General features: G+C 38.4%; 1 protein-coding gene across 5 annotated transcripts in view; it reads left to right on the top strand.

Moving 5' to 3' along the window:
- The window catches only part of MYBPC1 (myosin binding protein C1), an 88405-nt gene that overhangs the window by 17457 nt on the left and 51172 nt on the right, over window positions 1–19776 (top strand). For 4 of the 5 annotated variants that reach the window (XM_059186659.1, XM_059186660.1, XM_059186658.1 and 1 more), the window contains exons 2-10: window positions 882–926; window positions 3051–3092; window positions 11242–11280; window positions 11996–12031; window positions 13647–13757; window positions 15469–15617; window positions 15954–16071; window positions 17549–17600; window positions 19642–19698. In XM_059186659.1, the coding sequence (XP_059042642.1) occupies window positions 882–926; window positions 3051–3092; window positions 11242–11280; window positions 11996–12031; window positions 13647–13757; window positions 15469–15617; window positions 15954–16071; window positions 17549–17600; window positions 19642–19698 (649 nt within the window). The remainder of the gene's footprint in view (window positions 1–881; window positions 927–3050; window positions 3093–11241; window positions 11281–11995; window positions 12032–13646; window positions 13758–15468; window positions 15618–15953; window positions 16072–17548; window positions 17601–19641; window positions 19699–19776) is intronic. The other variant, XM_059186661.1, reaches the window with a different exon arrangement.

Here is a 19776-nt window from a genome sequence, read left to right on the forward strand (position 1 = left end):
ACTCCAGGGGGAGTCTGAGTGACTTGGTTGGTTATTTCCACTCAGGTCTTGATGTCAGGGTCCTGCCGTCAGGCCCTGCACTGGGCTCCGTGCTGGGTTTGGAGCCTGCTTGAGATTCCCTCTTTCCTTCACCCTCTGCCCCTCCATTCGTCTTCACATGCACTCTCTCTCGCAAATAGATAGATAGATAAATAAAATTTTTTTTAAAAAAAGGAAAGAAATCTACACCAGATACTTGCATTCCCAGAAATGACCAGGAGAGGAGTTGATTCTGTTTCCCAATGAGTCTTGCTTTGACTTGTGATAACTCTGCAGAGCCAGAGGATTTTGGTCTCATCACCATTCAGGAAGCATGTCTCATGGGAGCAAGATGATGTCAGAGATGCCGCCGTGTCCTCGCTCTCTGGGGAAAGCGGGCTCTCATTTACGAGCATTGTCCTCACCTTAGGTTCTGCAGGGTGTGAGTACTTTGGACCATGAGGGACACGCACGCCACTCAGTGTGTCTCATCTTCTGCTCTTTGCAACCTGTGCATAGGGGATAAGTGCTGTATTCACTTTTTCAGAAAAGGAAAACAGGCTCAGTTTAAATGCCATTAAATGTTCTGCCTGCTGGCCAGGACACCCTGGATCCCCACTTTACCTGTGCTCTGCCCATCGGTCCACCATGGAAATCTATAGACTACGATTTAGATCCTCACCTCATACCACACACTAAAAGGCAGTATGTCTTGGCCACAGGTTGAAACTTTTCCTGCTCCATCCCTCTTGTCAGTACAGGTGAGTTGGCTGCCTAGAGTTGAGGGCAGTGTGGGGCTTTGGAAAATAGCTTTTGCCTGTGAGAAGTGAGACTAACACTTCCATTATTCTTTTCATTTCCAGAAAATGAAGTGTCTGCCCCAGCCCCAGCCCCAGCCCCACCCCCAGGTGAGTAAAAACACCGCTTCACGTGTTTGGGCCGCAAATACAGAACGTCCACCCCAGCATGATCTGGCCTCCACTGAAGCTGTGAGTTTTAACCTAACTCCTATGGAGAAGTTGGATGACCACACTTGGCATAAGTTTAGACTACTAATAATAGTCATAATAATAATACATTGTATTTATATATCCGTCTCATGGTACCTGATTTGAATGGCATGTCATATACTTATGAAACATTTCTAGCGACGCCAAAGTTGTTGTTATGCCCATGTTTTAGCTTTGTGGAGCCTGAGCCTCCAAGGGTATGAAGGATTTGTAGCACTTCTTCACATAGAGCTAAAGGCAAACAAAGCCCACTCTTTCTTGTGAGTTTAGGGAACACATTTTACCTCAGTCCTGGAAGACAAGCAGCCTCCTGCCCACTTGAACTATATCACCAGCAAGCACCTGGAGAAGCAGTTTTCAGGACAGTTTGGTGGCCTCTGAGGCTCCACTTCTCCCGTTCTTAGTACCCTGTTGTCCACCAGGTGGCAACAAAAAAACAAGGAGTAAAGAGTTGTAGGGAGCGACAGTGGGCATTACTACTTCACAGAGCAGGTGAAGCCCGCTTTTGCGTTCACATAGACCTAAGGAAGAGAAAAGACTGAAACTCTAAGCGGAAAACATTTCCCTGGATTCTGTTTGCTTACAACCAAGTAGAAGATAAAATACAGCCTGAAGAACTCCTTAGTATAACACAACCGCCATACTGAAACGCAAGCAATACTGGGAGACCCTCCCAAGGCCATCTGTGATTCAAGGCAGGTTTCTTAAGTTGACAACACGGTGTGAAGGAAGGGGATGAGAGAGCACTGGAGACCACAGTCTAGGTGAAAGAGAAGCTGACTAGGCCTTAGTTGCTGGTGATCTTTTTGCATGGACATTTATAATGAGATTATGAAGCTCTTCCATCCTGGAGATCATTTTCAGGAGGGAACTTTGAGAAATCTGACTGTTCATAGGAGCCCCTTTGTCCAGCTAAGAACACTGGATTCACACTCTCAAAGCCCTTAAACAGTATAGAAGAATATTGCTATGTATCAAAATGAATGAATGAGGCTCTGTGCCTTATGGGTTCAAACAGGGACAAGCTCTGTTTAGTCTTCTTTTAGCCGGTGCAGTGTGACATTCTTCTTAGGATGTTCTTTGGTGTGTTTTCTCCTTGCACATACCAATTTATTTTTGACAATACTGAGTACACTGAGGACCTACAGGCCATTATGGATATAACTTTTTCCTTCTATTCTTAAGATCAGTTGCTGTCACTGAGCCACTCTAAATTTTCCCTTGTTATAGCATACGCATATTTCATACTCATTGTATAATACTGACCTCCTGTTGCTAAAACCGGTCTCCTCCCAAACTCTTAAAATAGTGATTAGTTAGCTGAGATTCAGACCTCTGCTCATCAATCCAAGAAAGAGAGAGAATTCATGCTTAAAATCATTATTTTCTTACACATATCCCAAGGCAGACACCATTTGCAGGTATCTAAATATGATTCCGGACAGAGAGATCTCAACTGATGAAATCGGATGTTACTGCTCTCAGGTTCCATTAATTGCCACTCATCTCAACCTAGAAGATTAGTACATGCACCAAAATATTTTCCTTGAAACTACTGGACAATTATAGATTTTATACCCTGACTCATTATTACTATATTAACCGGAAGTCTAAACAATTGGAATCATTACATGGGTCAATCTTCCTTAAAAAGTCAGTCCCTTTTGAGGTCTAAAATGAAGTGACCCACATTTTATACTCACTTTCACACCAGCATGTTTAACATAGTCCCAGCATAGCTAAGTATATTTTAACAAAATCTGTATTGCATGTTTCTCTGTATACTTTTTACAAAAGTGGTCAGATTTACTCATTGCTTTTATTAAAAGTTTAATGTGATTCTACATTATCATTCCCAAGTTCATAACTCATGTATAGCATAATAAATGAATATGTAGAATCATTTATGATCTCTTCTGTTCTCATTAATTTCTTCTCTCCCTCCCTCTACCCGTTGCTCATCACATAATAAAATGTTTTCTTTAAGACACTTTTAAAAATGTGCTTGTACTTTCCACACAGAACCAAATAAAGAGAAGGAGGCTGAAACCACACCAGCAAAAGGTAAGTTAGAGGGAGGGAGAACAAGGCTGAATTCAACAAAATTAGAAGCAGGAAGAGGTCAGTAATGATTGTCATGATGGTCTGATAGAATTTCTCTGCATTTCCTTTGATCAGTGTGGTTTTGAGTTCTTCTTTCGCATCTTCTCTGCATGGCCAGTCAGCATAATGAATGGATCAGTTTTCATGATACATATTTCTTTTTTTTTTTTTTAAGATTTAATTTATTTATTTGACAGACAGAGATCACAAGTAGGCAGAGAGGCAGGCAGAGAGAGAGAGAGAGAGGGAAGCAGGCTTCCTGCGGAGCAGAGAGCCCGATGCGGGGCTCGATCCCAGGACCCTGAGATCATGACCCGAGCCAAAGGCAGCAGCCCAAACCACTGAGCCACCCAGGCGCCCCATGATACATATTTCTAAAAGAAAAACAACAATGATAAAAATATCACAAGTGTTTGTTGAGATGCCAGCAAATTAATTGGTAGTTTGCAAGTTACGTGCATGTGAAGGAAAAGATGTGTCTGATCTTTAGGGGATTACGCCAATTTGGAAAATTATCTGGATTACACATAATTAAAAAAAAAAATTGTTTTTGTATTACTGTGTGAACTGTTCCAGATTTCACTAGTAATCTTGAAGGCTAGCATCTCATTTTGTAGCACTATGTATTTTCATGGACTTATATAATGGCTTATGTACGTTAACACATACAACCTTAAGCAAACATTATGTTGCTCCTTATTGAGCTGGAAACTCATTTATCATTACAATATTATTCTATTTTTATTTTATATGGACATAATCCAATCTGAGAAAATGAATCATCTTTATCATGTACTGCTGTGGATCCATGAAATATTCATTCCTTTGTCTCCCCATGGAGGAAGTCATTGTCATTACTGACCAGCTCTTCTAAGATAAGGAGCATTACTCTTCCAAAAAAGAAAGTTTTCACAGAGGTAGATTTGACAGTTCTGCCTGTATGTTTGTATCATCATTTTTAAACGTTCATCTTTTATTTGTGAATTGAATCACATAGTTTAAATTTTGGAATAACCAATTATTTCCTGATTGCAATAAGATATTTCTCTTTGTCTTGGATGCTACTCAAAATTATGCTAAGTATTTCTTTGTTCTTACTATGTCATATTTCATTACCTAATTCCTATGGTATTATTGTCTCCTATACATTAATAAAATACTTTTCTCTTTTTTTCAGTACACTGGACCTCTTTACTTCAGCTACCTTGAACTTACACTTTCATAAATGAACACACAATGTTGGTGCACTCATTTTGTCCTTGACCTTCAGTGGCTCCCATGGATAGTAACATGAATACTACTCCTGGCCATGTGGGCTACAGTCTGAAGGTTATTTGCTTATGGAATGCAGACAGTGCAAACTCCTAGAACTCCTTCCATGAGATGGGTTCAAGGATATTTGGGCATCTTGGCTGAAGCTATTGTAACATTATTCTCTACAAGACCAATGGCATACACCTCTGTTTCCAAATTTGGAAAGGTAGTTGGACTAGGTTGTAAGGCTCAACCAACAAAGTAGATGATATAATCCCAGAGGGCAAGCTGTCAGTGTTTCAACAAAGCCTGTGACTGACCCTTAATATGAAAAGTCATTATATTATATTCACATGCTTACATGAGAATATGGTTAAAATCAACCAGTCAATGTACAATAAAAGCTCATTACTATATGTAGAACACAGTATGATAAAAGAGCAAAGACAGATGACTAAGGAATCCTGTAATTAGCCTTACTTTTTCCGACATTTGCAGAAGTTAAGCAAGGCCATGGCCACATGAAGTCACGTGCCTAACCACATAAACTGCCATGATTACATTTGCTCTACAAGATTAGGAAGCAAATCGGTTTATGATACAAAGTGACACCCCTAAATAAAGAAAAGTAGGTGGTTGGAAGTTATTTCTTTTTTTTTTTTTTTAAGATTTTATTTATTTATTTGACAGAGAGAAATCACAAGTAGATGGAGAGGCAGGCAGAGAGAGAGAGAGAGAGAAGCAGGCTCCCTGCCGAGCAGAGAGCCCTATGCGGGACTCGATCCCAGGACCCCGAGATCATGACCTGAGCCGAAGGCAGCGGCTTAACCCACTGAGCCACCCAGGCGCCCCTGGAAGTTATTTCTTAATACACAATCCTCTTCAACTATTACTCACTTTCATCAAGGACAGGGAAATTTCAAAGAAAATGCTTAAGTAAAAGGCAACGCAATCATGGCTATATGTGTTTCCCTGGCTGAGAAAGAAGGCTTGCATGAGCATAGCAAGACTGACAGGGGCAACAGGACAGGTTCTTCTGCATTGACCAGAGTGTCTCTTCCTACCCTTTACCCTCCCCCAGCCCTCAGCCCATCCCATTGTTCTTTAACCAGTCAATTCAGGCTCCACTCCTCTGTGCAGCTTCCATCTGACTGTCTTAGCTCACTTTCATCTGCCCTTCCTCCTCCTGATTTCTCTTGGACCTTTCGCCTCTGTTGCTAAATCACTCTTTTCTCCACTTAATCACGTATTAGTGGTTCACTCCTTTCCCTAACAGGTTGGAAGTTTTCTGACAGTCAGGCACCATGTCTTAACACCTCTTTGGTCCCCTTAGCTCATTTCTCCCAGTGTTTGGCAGAGAGCGGCATGTGGCAATCTCCTAGTAAATACTTGTAGAATGAACAACTGAGTTTCCAGGAGGGCTTAGCTGTTGATGATATGGACAGTGGTCATCTCCAGAGATTTGTATTCCCTTTTGCCATGTTTGCTGGATAGGAGTATGAATATCGCATGCATACTTTTAGTCAATGAGATTGAGGAGGAGACACTGGGGTTGTGCACTGTGTCAGAACAGATGGATGATTTTTACTGTAAGGCCAACTCACTTAAAACTATTGAAAATGGTCACTCCTGGATATTAGTACATTTTCAGGACTTTAATTCGTCCTCTGTTGAGTTAATTGAAGTATATTCAGTTAATAGCTCCAAAACTATTACCAGTAAGAACATCATTCACAACAATGTAGCCTTAATATTTTTCTCAGATTGCCTGAATTTTTCTACAACAATCTGGAAATGTTCTGAAAAGGTTTTTTTTGTTGTTGTTGTTGTTTTCATAGCTGCAGAACGTTGTTTGGTTCCTAAATCAATCTTATAAGTAGTGTTTGTAGTTAGATTTGCCAAATATTTCACATTTACTAAGGGTCTCTATCTGGGAAATAGCTGATTTCCCAGGAAGAAGTTTTAATATGTGTTTGTTAATTTGCTCGCTTGCCTCTGGAGTTGTCCATCCAGCTATCCTGCTCCCTAGTACTGCCAACTTTCTCCTGGAATTGAAACAAAAGAGATGACAATATAGAAATGGGTGTAATCAAACAACAATACCAGAAATTAGATGCACAAATCCCATTTAGAGTAATCATACTGGGAAGCAATGTCCTCATAAAAACAATGCTACCATGGCTTAGAATTCATCCAGAATAATACAGGTGGCAAATCAATGAAGTACTTTCTATACGCTCAGGGGGACCAAAGATCTGTCTTTTATCCCAATGTCCTCTTATTCAGCAAGTTTTCACTAAGTGTTGGCTCTGTGCCAGGCACAGGTCTGGCTGCTGGGTCCTGCAGTTCTGGAGCCAACTTTAGGGAGCTTTGGAGAGGAGAGCAACCATCAGCAGAGGACAGTTTTAGAAGAGGCAATTGTCACGGAGAGCCATGTGTAAAGAATAATGTGGGTGATCAAGTAGGATCATACTTCTTTAGATCAGCCAGCCTTGGTACATGTGAACACAGGGTAGTGAGATTGGGTCTCTTCTCTACCTTAACAATTGGCCCTAAGGGAGGTTCAAAACAGGTCTTAAAAGTAGCTCCAGATGTGTCAGAGCATAGAATCAAACACTACTTTAAAGAACAGTATTCATTTCCATACATAACTTCTGACATTTAAAAACGATTTTTTGGTTTTTGCATCTTAATAGTTTATAGTCTGTCCATATTTCAGTAAGCCCAACTGGGATATTTACTGCCTCTTTTTATTTTTCTTCCAGAAAAATATTTGGTTCTGTAATCACTGCAAGTAAATAAAGATGTGTTTTCTTTTTCCAGGCACTCACATTAATATTACCACATAAACTATCGTGAATGAACCTTGTGCATATTAAAGATCTCATGTAACTTGAGATGAAGAATCTTTCATTTGGTGTGAATGTGGTTGGCAGATGAGGAAGTGAATCAGACCAAGTTCCACCCAGTTTTCTCTTAACTGTTATGAAAATTCTTAAAAGAATGATTAAACTTCTTTTTCTTCATTTAGATCCCTTTTCTGCAATAACATTATTCTGGTGCTTTTTACTCAATGCTACATTTTTTTGTGTCTAATTTTACCTTTAGGTGTCAGACAACCAACCATCTAATGGACTTTCTCTATGCTTTCTAATTACATTAATTTTTTGTAATGGTCTTTGTTAGAAGCTAATATTACCACATTTTTCAATTCTGGGACACAACCATTATAAGTTGCAACATAGATTTAATAGATTTGGAGGAGGAAAAAACTCATCAAATATATGCATTCTGATTTTAGAAGCATCAAGATGTGAAGGCATGTGCCTTTTCATTATGAAACTATGATAAATTTATCCAATACCTCCAAACATGATGAATTCATGTTAGCTGTTGATGCTACTGCCTTCCACACATGGTTGTTGTTGCTGGTCTTGTTATTTTTGTCATGGGAGCCAACATTTTCCACAACTGATTTCTCCACTTGAGGATTCTGAACTTAGTCACAATCAAACAAGGTATTATATAGGTATTTAAGTGAGGTTTGTTGAGAGCCACATATTTTAATTTATGTGCTTTTTGGTCTTTGCAAAGATCTCATCTATTGTCCCAAGTTTGCATGACTTAAAAATTAATTTAGAAAGGTAACTTAAATCAACCACAAGTAGAAGTTAATTTATGGCAAAGTAAGTATGTAGAAGCATAAGAATCTATATATTCTACTCTCTCTTCAGTTCTCACCCTGCATTCCAGATTTCATGTGTGCCCCCTTAAAATCCCAGGCTTGTAATATGAGGCCGAGTTTCTTCTCTGCTTTCCAGGCCTTCTTCTCTGGGAACTTCAGTTATTTCAAGAATCATTTTGATGGTTTTACAAATGCTATTTTCCCATGACTTAAAGACAAGTGAAATTTTGCTTTGGTAAATTTCCTTCCATGAACTAGGGGAGAGAGTCTGCTGCTATGGTCTCTGGTCTTTAGATATGCTATACCCTAAGGATCCAAGAACAGATGTCTTTCATCATTATGGTAGTCACTTGTAAACAGAAAAAAAGAAAATATAACTTACATATTGTATTTTTTGTTTTGTTTTGTTTGAAAATATTCTTTGTATGATGCCAAGCCTTTCACATATGTGTTGTTGAAAAGTTGGATATTCAGTTTCTCTGCTAGCAGTAGAACCTGTTTTCTCACAGCAAATGGGAACAATTAGACCTTTCATTCTCATCCAATTCAACCAAATTCAAGCAGGCAACTTCTCAAGAGTTTAAAGTCAGGATCCAACATCTTAACTACATTTCCAATCTAATGGGATGCCAGGACCAAAGCTACTTTTGAAAGGGAATCAAAAACTTTGCCCCTGGTCTATTATATTTTCTAGCACTTCAGTAAATTTGAACATGTATGTATGATGAATCGTCAATTGAGAAGTAACTGGTGTTCGGAAGTAATGTTGGATCATCCAGAGTATCATTTCATGATACCTTAAAACACTGTAATGGTCTAAAATACAGTAATAGTCTAAAATAATTGGACATGCCCCCCCAAAAGGTTTTAGGTTTGCTCTGAGTTCTTATTTAAATTCTAGTTAGTTAACATATAGGGTAATATTGGTTTCAAGAGTAGGATCTAGTGATTCATCACTTCCATCTAACACCCAGTGCCCATCACAATAAATGCTCTCCTTAAAGCCTATCACCCAACTAGCTCATTCCTTGCCCACTCCCCTCTATCATTTAGTGGACTTTGAAACTACTCACCTATCAGATGTTTACTTAAAAAGTGGATTCTCCTTTCATTTTAGTTTTATGAAGGTATGCTAATACTCTTTTCTCATTTTGAATTCTAGACAATTAATTCAATTCACCATGCACAGTGCACAAAGCAAACTCGCAACCATAAAAATGCCTAAAATGAAGCGATCATTTGATCAAAATGGTTCTAGCTTCTACTTTACATATAGCAAAGATGCTCCTTTCTAGGATTTGTTTGAGGTTTAAAACTTTATTTTCAAGAATTTTGACAGGGCTTTAAAATCAAGATTCTTTTTTTTTTTTAAGATTTTATTTATTTATTTGACAGGGAGAGAGAGAGAGCATAAGCAGGCAAAGTGGCAGAGCAGAGGGAGAGAGAGAGAAGCAGGCTTCCTGCCAAGCAAGGAGCCCGATGTAGCATTTGATCCCAGGACCCTGGGATCCAGACCTGAGCCGAAGGCAACCGCTTAACCGACTGAGCCACACAGGCATTCCTAAAATCAAGTTTCTTTACATATTTCAGTAAATAAGAGTCTCTGATTAGGTTGCAAGAATAAAATTCAAATACTGAATTAAATGCATAGCTAATAATATAGAAAAATCTCAAGATATTTTATTTTAGTTATGCAGAATTGTGATTATTTAACGGTGTTTTGGAATAGCTCAGACATAGCTATATTTCCCCAAATGCATGATTTTGTGGAATATTAACAGATGTTTCAGGAGAAAAGTATTGAAAAAATGAACGAAGTTTGGGAAAGGCTAACTGCTGGATCTTTTTTTATCTCTATCCCTAAATGTCAGTGCCCATTAGCACACAGAAGTCTGTGATACCCTTCAGGAAGTGCACATTCATACAATCCAGTAAAATACATGCATTTAACTTCATTTAGTTTAGCATTTTTCAAGCTTCTTTGAGCCCAGAAAGTTTCCTCTGGAGAATCCTAAATCGCACAGTGTTCAGCGAATCTCCTCCATTTCAAAGATAATGACATTAAGTTTCTTACGTATTACATTCATTATTTTGTTAAAAAGTAATAATACATATTGCTGGTTGGCAGTTTTAGAAAAGAATTTCAGGCTAGTAAATAATCTTTGTAGTAACTATTCTAATAGATTATATAAAAATGTGCTATTTTACCTCTTGTTGGGAATTTTTTAAAGCACTTTAAAATTAACAGCTGGGTGCATGTGTCCTGTATCCTATTTTATATAATCATATAGGTTTGTGCTTTGAAATTCACAACTATTCTAGTGTTTTAAGTACAAAGATTATTATTATTATTTACCCTAACATTAATGTTTATGCTTTGGGAAAGCAAAGGCAGAGATTCAGATAACACCAAATGCCTATTTAAACATCTAAAATTGTAAAGACACTTCGAAATTCAGACATTTTAGAAATGGAGAATATTCAGTACCTCTGTATATAAATAATATAAGGCATATTTTTAATTTTACAAACGTGCTTTCATAAGGATTAAAAACGTATACAGCATACTAACATTCATATAATCATGGGAAAATGCCCTCAAATTTCCTAAAATTAATATTGGTAAATTTAGCAAGTGTGACAAATTTATTTATCTTAGTTAATGTAGTCACTTTTGCCTTTTGTCTCCTAAATATAAAAGGGGAATTAATCACAAGTTTTTCAGGGGCAGAAGAGACTAAGTTCTCATTCATTTATGCTTTTTTATGTCTATGTCCAAATGACTATGGCATATGAATTACGTCTGACATTGACTTCAGGTTACAAAATAAGAACTTGAAAACACCTCTATTGTTGACTTTGTTAAGGTTTGGTTTTTAACATTAATTTTTTTTCCTAATGTACAATCACATGAAATATTTGCACAGAGTTTCATTTCTCAATCTACACTTTCAGAGGATTTCTCTATTCTCTCATCCACTTACTTACTTATTTTTCTTTTTGATCTGAAATATTGAGTTTAATCTTTTAGGTACTGAGTCTTCTGAAGCTTACTCATCAGTTTAAAGCATTTTGTGTTTTCTTTTCTTCTTTTTCAGCTTTCTCTTTTTGCAGGATACTCAGGACAAAATCCTTTTCTTCTTGACTTTTTATTCCTATTTCTTGTTTCAGATGAAGAGGAAGCCTCCCCACCTAGCGCCCTGCCTCCAGGTTAGGACAATTCCAACATCTTACCCCACATTATAATTATTGTTAATTGACAGTAAAGAAAAAGGAAAGGCAGAGAACCTTGATGAGATAGTGTGTAGAACAGGGGCACGACGTTTTGCCCCTGTCAGCCCAGGAGGGATACTTTGGTTTTAATGGTGATCTTTTATATATTTTTTAAAGATTTTATTTATTTATTTGACACACACACAGAGATCACAAGTAGAGAGAGAGGCAGGCAGAGAGAGAAGGGGAAGTAGGCTCCCTGCTGAGCAGAGAGCCCGATGTGGGGCTTGATCCCAGAACCCTGAGATCATGACCTGAGCCGAAGGCAGAGGCTTAACCCACTGAGCCATCCAGGCACCCCTATTTTTTTTTAAACAAAAGGAGAATTTCTTTGTGAAATAAATAAGATTAGTAAATCTTGGATATAAATTTTAGGGACAAAATGTTTGATCTATTTCCAGCTGTATGCCCTTATCCTCTGTTCTTTAGATATTTGCGTTATTTTATTTTATTATTGTTTCTTAAATAAGACACACACTTTTTATAGATGCTTTCATAGTTGAAGGTCTACTGATTTTCAACCCAAGCTGACTCTAGTTCTTTCTCCCCATCATGAGGAGAGACAGGGTTTGGGGGAATCCAAGAAGGTTGAAGTCAGCTCTCCATTTTCACTTCTTGCCCTTGTATCATCCAAATCACGCTTTCCTTTCAGGTTTGGGTAGTCGGGCCCTGGAAAGAAAAGATTCAGGTGAGCACTCGCCTGGAGTAAGGCGACCGGACGCCATGCTAATATAGTCACTAATGACCTCATCTCTTGAAGCGGTTTTGATTCTAATCTTTGTTTTATTCAGTTTGTAGCTTTTTTTTTTTTTAGCAATTTTTCATTATGTACCCTCTTACAAGAAAACTAATTTATTGAGAAATAATTAATTTTGCATGACACACACACAAATACAGTAACTTAACCACATATACCACAGATTTGTGGTCATTATAGCTGACATTTTTAACATTTAGCAAATGCACAGAGATGAAGAAACTGAAAATCTCCATTTGGGGGATCTGCTTAAGTTAGAGAATAATTCACATTTCCATAGAACTTTATTACATTTTATAAAAGCCTCCATATGCACCGTGTCAGCAATCACTACAATTCATTCTACAAATTCATTCTGAGGACATACTACAATTCTACTGTGGGCCTCATGGACCAGGCACTTTTGTAGGTACTTGTAGGTATAAAAAAGGAAAAAAAAAAAAAAAACAAGTTCCTGCCCTCATATTACAAATATGAGTGGCCACAATTCATTATTACTATGAATTTCACAGACATACACATACCCCACCCCACCCCCCTACATAATCATGTGACTACATTGCGTAACTTCATTGTGAAAGTTGACATCACTTCATGATGATCTCCATGAATAGCATGATCGATACATGAAAACTAAAATAACTAAATATTTTTCCTTCTTTTCAAGAAACATTAACAGAGTTGGCACCCATGCATTTTTTTTCCCCAGTTACTAAGTGGCTGAAACTGAACTTCTCTACATTTAGCTCGTGGAGACAGAGGGAATGTCTTCAGTTCTCTCCCCTGCCCTCCTCACTGGAGTGGACTGCTGATTCACACCAGCTAAGCACCTGGAGTGCAACCTAGAAAATGAAAATAAACTTCACTTTCAGCTTCTCGGTCTTCATGGGAAAGCCTCAAAGAATTGATTTTTTTTTTCTTTTTCTGCTTCTCTTGCTTCTAGTATTCTTGAAATTTGTGCCTGCTGGTCATGATCCCTTACTTAATCGTCCAACTATGGTCTCATCTATACAACCCTAATGGAATTATCTAATCCTATAGCAGCAAGGAATCTAGGAATACCAGGCCAGGTTTGGCTGCTTGATCTTTCCCAGTTGACTAGCAAACTGACCTATCCCTTTAGTTTTTTCCAGTTCTGTTATATGGGTGTGGCACACTGTAGTCATTCACCTAATATGACGTGGTACTGCCTCAATACACAGTATACTTCCCACCTTGTCTATCTGTTAGGAGACAGACAGAATGGAGAAACAAACCATGGCTGCCAACAAACACAGAGTAACAATGTACCTGAAAAGTTTTACTATTTCTAGGAATACAAAATGTTCTTTACCCTCTCATGAAAGAGGCATCCCTGTAAGAATGAGAATCTGTCACTCTCTCCCGATGGCTGCAGGGGAGAGGGATGGAGAGAATGATGTTATATTTATCCAGGTCTATTAGACAAAGAAAAGCCTCGGCGTTGACAAGAACAAGAAACCCAGGTAAGTCTGCCTGAGAAGAACTTGGTCCTGAAATGATCCTTTTCTTCCTTTCTGCTCATTAGAATGGTCTCTAGGTGAATCACCTGCTGGGGAGGAACAAGACAAGCAGAATGCCAATTCCCAGATGTCCACTCTGTTCGTGGAAAAGCCTCAGACAGGATCAGTGAAAGTTGGTGAGTGCCAAGCATGAAGTCTTGCTTTTCTCTTTAAATGGAAGTGAAATTCACATTGCATGCACTTTACCTTTAAAGTGAACAAATGACCGGTGGTTATCAGTGTTGTATAATCGCCACCTCTAGTTTCCAAATAGTTTCATCATCCTGAACAGAAACCATGTACCCCACCAAGCCATTACTCCCTATTCTTCCTCCCTCTCTCCTCCCTCCCAACCACTAATCTGCTTTGTGTCTATGGATTCGTCTATTCTGTATATTTAGTATAAATGGAACCACACAATATACGACATTTGGCGTCCAGCTCCTTTCCCTTAGCATAATGTTTTCAAGGTTCCTTAAAGCTGTAGCATGAATTGGTACCTCATTCCTTTTTATGGATGAATACTATTCCTTTGTATTTATATACTAAATCCTGCTTTTTATAGCCTGAAAAGAAGAGTGACAGCTATCATTTCATAGTAGTTGAGTGCCTGGACCCTGGAGCCAGATTGGGTTCAAATCAATCACCTCATCTGTAAAATGGGAGTACTACTTGTGAAGTACAATGAGCAGCATCTGGCATACCTTAAAGCTCTGAGCCAGTGTTTTCTGCCATTATGACATGCTCCTTCCATAAGATGATTACAAATCTGCATACACGTTGTATGATAGGGTGTAGTATCTCAGAGGAAACTAGTGGGACAGGGGGCTCAACTTTGGAGAGATTCATTCAAAAAATATTGATTACACCACCTGTTTTAGGCACTGTGCTGAGCACTGAGTATAACATGTGAACATTCAGAACTCACAGTCATAATGGGAGGAACATACAACAAGAATTACAGGTAATGACAAAAGCCAAGTGCCATGATGGAAAAAAACAGTATGGTAAGCTAGAGAGGATTTGGGGGTTCAGGAATTTTGGTGAAATAAATTTTTTAAAAAATATTTATTTATTTATCTGATAGAGAGAGAGAGAGAGAGAGAGAGCACAAGCAGAGGGAGCAGCAGAGGGAGGAGAGGCAGGTTCCCCACTGAGCAGGGAGCCTGATGTGGGGCTTGATCCCCGGACCCTGGTATCATGACCTGAGCCAAAGGCAGATGCTTACCCAACTGAGCCACCCAGGTACCCTGCAAAATAAATTTTTATAAGGAATATATTGTGATCACAACAAATGAGCACAAAACTGACTATATTCTAAAATTACTGCTTTTAGATCTATAATACAGAAGCATACTGCAGGTATATGGGAATATTTGTTCCCTTGTGTTTCTGGAAGATGCCAAAGTGCTGGGCTAGAGTTTTGATGACCTTAGGGTCCATCAGTCAATACAAACAGATAGGCAGGTTGATTTAAAAAATATTAGTTTCATTTAGTCATAGTTGGTCATGTAAGTCCAGACTTCCCATCATCATACCTAATAAGAAGAATAGAAAAAAGGCCATACATTTATAAGGCTTTCTATTTTTATTTCATGTATATATGATAAAGCTAAGCAGAAACTATTCCCACCGATTAACCCATTTCTCCTTTTCTTTCTCCTAAACCTCAAAAACAGAACAAGTTGGAGTATCCTAAGGACTCCTAGAGCATGTGTAAAAAATTCAGGGCACAACTCCAGGGGCACCAGTCACATCATAGTCTCTACAGTGCAATCCTCTATAACTCCTTCCCAAAACAAATAGCAATTTTTAAGCCTCAGTCTGAATCACTTGTGCTTTTTCTAGGTGGAAATATTACCTTTATAGCTAAAGTCAAGGCTGAAGATCTTCTTAGAAAACCCACCATCAAATGGTTCAAAGGGAAATGGATGGACCTGGCCAGCAAAGCTGGGAAGCACCTCCAGCTGAAGGAAACCTTCGAAAGGCAAACTCGGGTATGGCTCTTAACTCCTGGCACAGGGGCTTGGCTAAGTCGTTCCTTCCGTGTGGAGAGAAGGTCATTTTCAAGTTCAGCTTTGAGAAATTTCAGTTCCAGAGAATTTCTCTAGAGTTATCATTCCTGGGGTCTGCACTCAAGCATGGTTGCCCTGTTGTGCCCTGGGGCTGGGAATCACACTGACCCATCCTGTGTTGAGAACGCTGGGCTGGAATGCCCAAATACAGACACAGCTTTAAGCCAATGCTGAGGAATTTCGTAAATCATCAAAATGTGATAGCTTCTTTCTGTTGACACGGTGGGTCTGAAATATGCCTGATGCATTTCCCTGCAGATATACACATTCGAGATGCAGATCATCAAGGCCAAAGAGAACTATGCAGGAAACTACAGGTGTGAGGTCAGCTATAAGGATAAGTTTGACAGCTGCACATTCGATCTTGAAGTACACGGTAAGAGAGTCTTCTTATCTGGATAGCTGTGGGTTTTTTTCATGGTGTGTGAGGGGATAGGAGAGAAGAAAGTCATTTAATATTATGAGATTTTGAAAATAAAGTTTTCTTTCAAACTGTGTGTGTTTCTGATTATGGTAGCCTCAGGAAGCCTGCTGAGTTAAATTGTTATGAAGCAATTTTAAAGTGGAATTTCAGGGATTTCACTGCTAAGTATATCTTCTTCATGCTACCTATACTCCTTCAATCTCCCAGATAAGGGCTGGAGCCCATTTTTGCTTCTACTGAACATGCCTGTTTCATTGGGTCCACTTGTTCCCACCTAAGTTTGGGGAAAATTTTATATCGTACAAGGATGTCAGGATATCTGGGTGGAAGGGAGGATTTCTCTTATAAGAACTAATGTCAGATGGGGAAGTTATCCATCCTTATGTGCTGTATACTGTCCAGAGTGAGTTTAACAGGAATAAATGTAAAGGTGTACATGTAGATTGGGGTGAATAAAACCACTTCGATAAGTAAACAAAGAGAACGTTGACTTGGCAGCAAAGATCATAAACTTAAGGCGAATCCAAAATGTGATAAAGCTACAAGAAGCAAAGCTGGTATGATTTAATACTGGGCTAATATAAGTGGTATAGGACCTAGGTTTAGGAAATAACACTACTCTCTGCAACATGTTAGTTGCTCCACATTTGGAGTAATGTCTTTGGCCATGGTCACCACACATCTGCCTGGCTCTCTTATAGAGTATGGTACCCAGGAGGATGAAGAATTCAGAAACAACATCCTAGTCACCTGAATGTAGTGTGAGGGAGGCCAGGCCTAGACAACGCATAAATAGGGGAAGTGCTATCACACAAAAGTGTTTCAGACAAATTAGAATCTAAAGGTAGGAATTAGGAGGAAGTGAATTTTTTGTCTTCACTTTAGCATGAGCTTTCTATTTAAAGCTCTGTAAATAGCCTGACAAAGGTGTGAGAGGCCCATCTCAAGAAATCTGAAATAAAGCCTGGGTGATCATGGAGGTGCTGTAGAGATTTCTGTATTGAGTGGGAATCTGGTGCTGAGTGATGCCTTTTCAACCTGGCATTTCTGAGAATCACCTGAAGGGCTTTTGAAGAATATTGATTTCTTGGTGCCCATCCCTGATCTAGTGAATCAAAATCTCCAACAAGGAGATCAAGAAGCTGATTTTTTTTTTTTTAAGTTCTTCAGGTGATTCTAGTGGGAAGGCAGGTGATTCTAGTGGGAATGACTGGATCTGGTAATTCCGGCAGTCCCCACATTGATTCTGTGTGAAGGAGGATGAGGTATGAGACCTCAGTGGCTCAGCCATCCAGGAGGAGAGCCACCCCCACGCCCCCTTCACCTGGTGTTCCTTCCATCTGAAGAATCCCCACAGCTTGGAAAGGAACTGAGCACAAAATTGCCTACTTAATGGGTATTTATTTTATTGTTTTCTTTCCTTTCAAAGAATCTACCGGGACTACTCCAAACATTGACATCAGATCTGCTTTCAAGAGAAGGTAACTTCAAAAGGGGAATTTAGGTAGCTTCTGTATAATGAGCAAGTGGAGGGTTTTCAAAGCACACATTCCCTTCCTCCACATTCTGTATTCCAGAGAGAGCATCTCTTCGCTGTAGTCAAACATACTGTGTACCCAAAGGTCAGTGTTCTAGAAAAGCCATAGGTTTAATGTAAAAACTGATCATTTTGTAGAATATTCTCGTCATAGTGAAGCTCCCATTTTTCCAGGTTTCACAATTGCCTTATAAAAACATACTCTTATGTCTTCACATGTGGCTTCTTCCTTAATTGCATGATTTTCAACCAGATGGCCAAGAAAGGTATATAATAATAAAGCATCAGTTAAGTAATGTCAGAAAACTTTCATTTATATTGTTTTTCATCTAGAAATTACTTATGGAGCTATTTAGTCATGTGTCCAGAAAACTGCAATTAAGTAGCTACTTACTGAAGTTAGCCCTATTTAAATACCGGATTGCTAAACGAAAGACCACGGAGTCTGACAGAACAAAGAACACTGTAGAAAGATAAAACCTGTTTGGTTTATTTTGCAGTTGCCAACGCCGAAAAATTAGGGGTGGGTGGGGAAAAGGAAGAAAAAAGAAAAAAAAAAAAAGTTCCAGGCTATTAGAAATGTAACTAGCCCCTTCCTGACATTATTTTACTCTCTGCACTTAATTTTTCTATACTATGAGTTCATCAATGAGAGCAGATATTTTGTTCTTCTGAAGACTGAATCTACTTAGTTTTGTTGAGTAAGGAAAGTCATCCCAAACTATTATAAAGCAATGATTTAGTGTGTTAATAAAAGGCATATTTCTCTCCTAAATTATGAACAAATGAAAATTTTAATTGCTTAAAAATATATTTAATATCACCTGATCAATCAATGGGTATTTTTTTAAGTCATAACCTTAATTCCTATTACTTTCCTTCACCCCATGTTCAACAAATGCAAAGGGTCCAAAAGTATCTTCATCCCATGTATGAGCATATTCTAAGAGAAGGGGATGTAGTCTACTAAGTTTTGTGGTTTAAGAGAATAGAAATGGGTTTATTTCAAAAACTCTAAATACCTACTATTAAAGAAATTTTGAAAACACATTACTTGACTTTAATTCTTATAACTTACGTGTTATACACACTGTTTTTAAACCCACAGACTCTTTTCTTAGAAACCATAACTAACATTTGTTAAAGAGCAGGAAACAAAATCTTCATTAAAAAATTAAACATGTAAGTAAATACGTAGTGCCATTTAAATGTCAGCTCCATAGCTTCTATTTAGAGTTTATATGAAATCATGAAGGTCAATGCATGCCTAATTTAAGATGCATTTCTCAGTAGGAAAGCACTCCTAGTAAAGGGTTCATCAATAATTCAAAAACAAATTTTTGAAAAATACATTTTAAAAGGTATAAATATTAACAAGAGAGTGAAAAGCTTACAATGATATCCCTTTAAAACAGAAAGGAATGCATCTCGTGAAAAGCTCTGCACTAGCTCCATTTTTATGTTTTGTTGGTATCACATTATCTGATTCAACTATTGATGGACACAAAGAAGTTACCTTTGAATATAAGCTTTGTACTTATATATTTGACATTGGTATACTTCGTCCTCCAAGCCAATCTCTGACCCAAATAACAGAGGTCAGCAAAAGTCCTTTGCTTTTTACATAGGTATGTTTCTAAAAACCCCAACTTGGAAAAACAAAGTACTTTGTGTTGCTTGGCTTAAGCGCATTTGTGTTACTCTGCTTTAACACAAATCCAAGCAGTTTCATAAAAGCAATCTTCAAAAATATGTCTTCTGAAATCGTAGAGTAACATGTTTACTCATGTTTACTTTTCCACAAGTACATACTCCAAAACTTAAAATGTCACTTGTGTGAAAAGAAAGAGTTTGTGTTGATTTAGTCCCATGACTTGTGTGCTGGTACGAAATGGCATATACGTTATATGTAGAGTGTTTGGGGGAAACTGTGTGTATATGTCTTCGTATTAAACCCAGATTTGCTTTTCTTTTGTTAATGACAGTGGAGAAGGTCAAGAGGATGCAGGGGAACTTGACTTTAGTGGTCTCCTGAAACGTAGGTGAGAACCCAGCGATGGAGTGAGGCGTTGTGGCCTGGAAATCTTTTAGACACCCACTCAGAGAAGTCAAGTTTAAAG

This window comes from Mustela lutreola, chromosome 8 (assembly GCF_030435805.1).
Source record: "Mustela lutreola isolate mMusLut2 chromosome 8, mMusLut2.pri, whole genome shotgun sequence".
NCBI lineage: Eukaryota > Metazoa > Chordata > Mammalia > Carnivora > Mustelidae > Mustela > Mustela lutreola.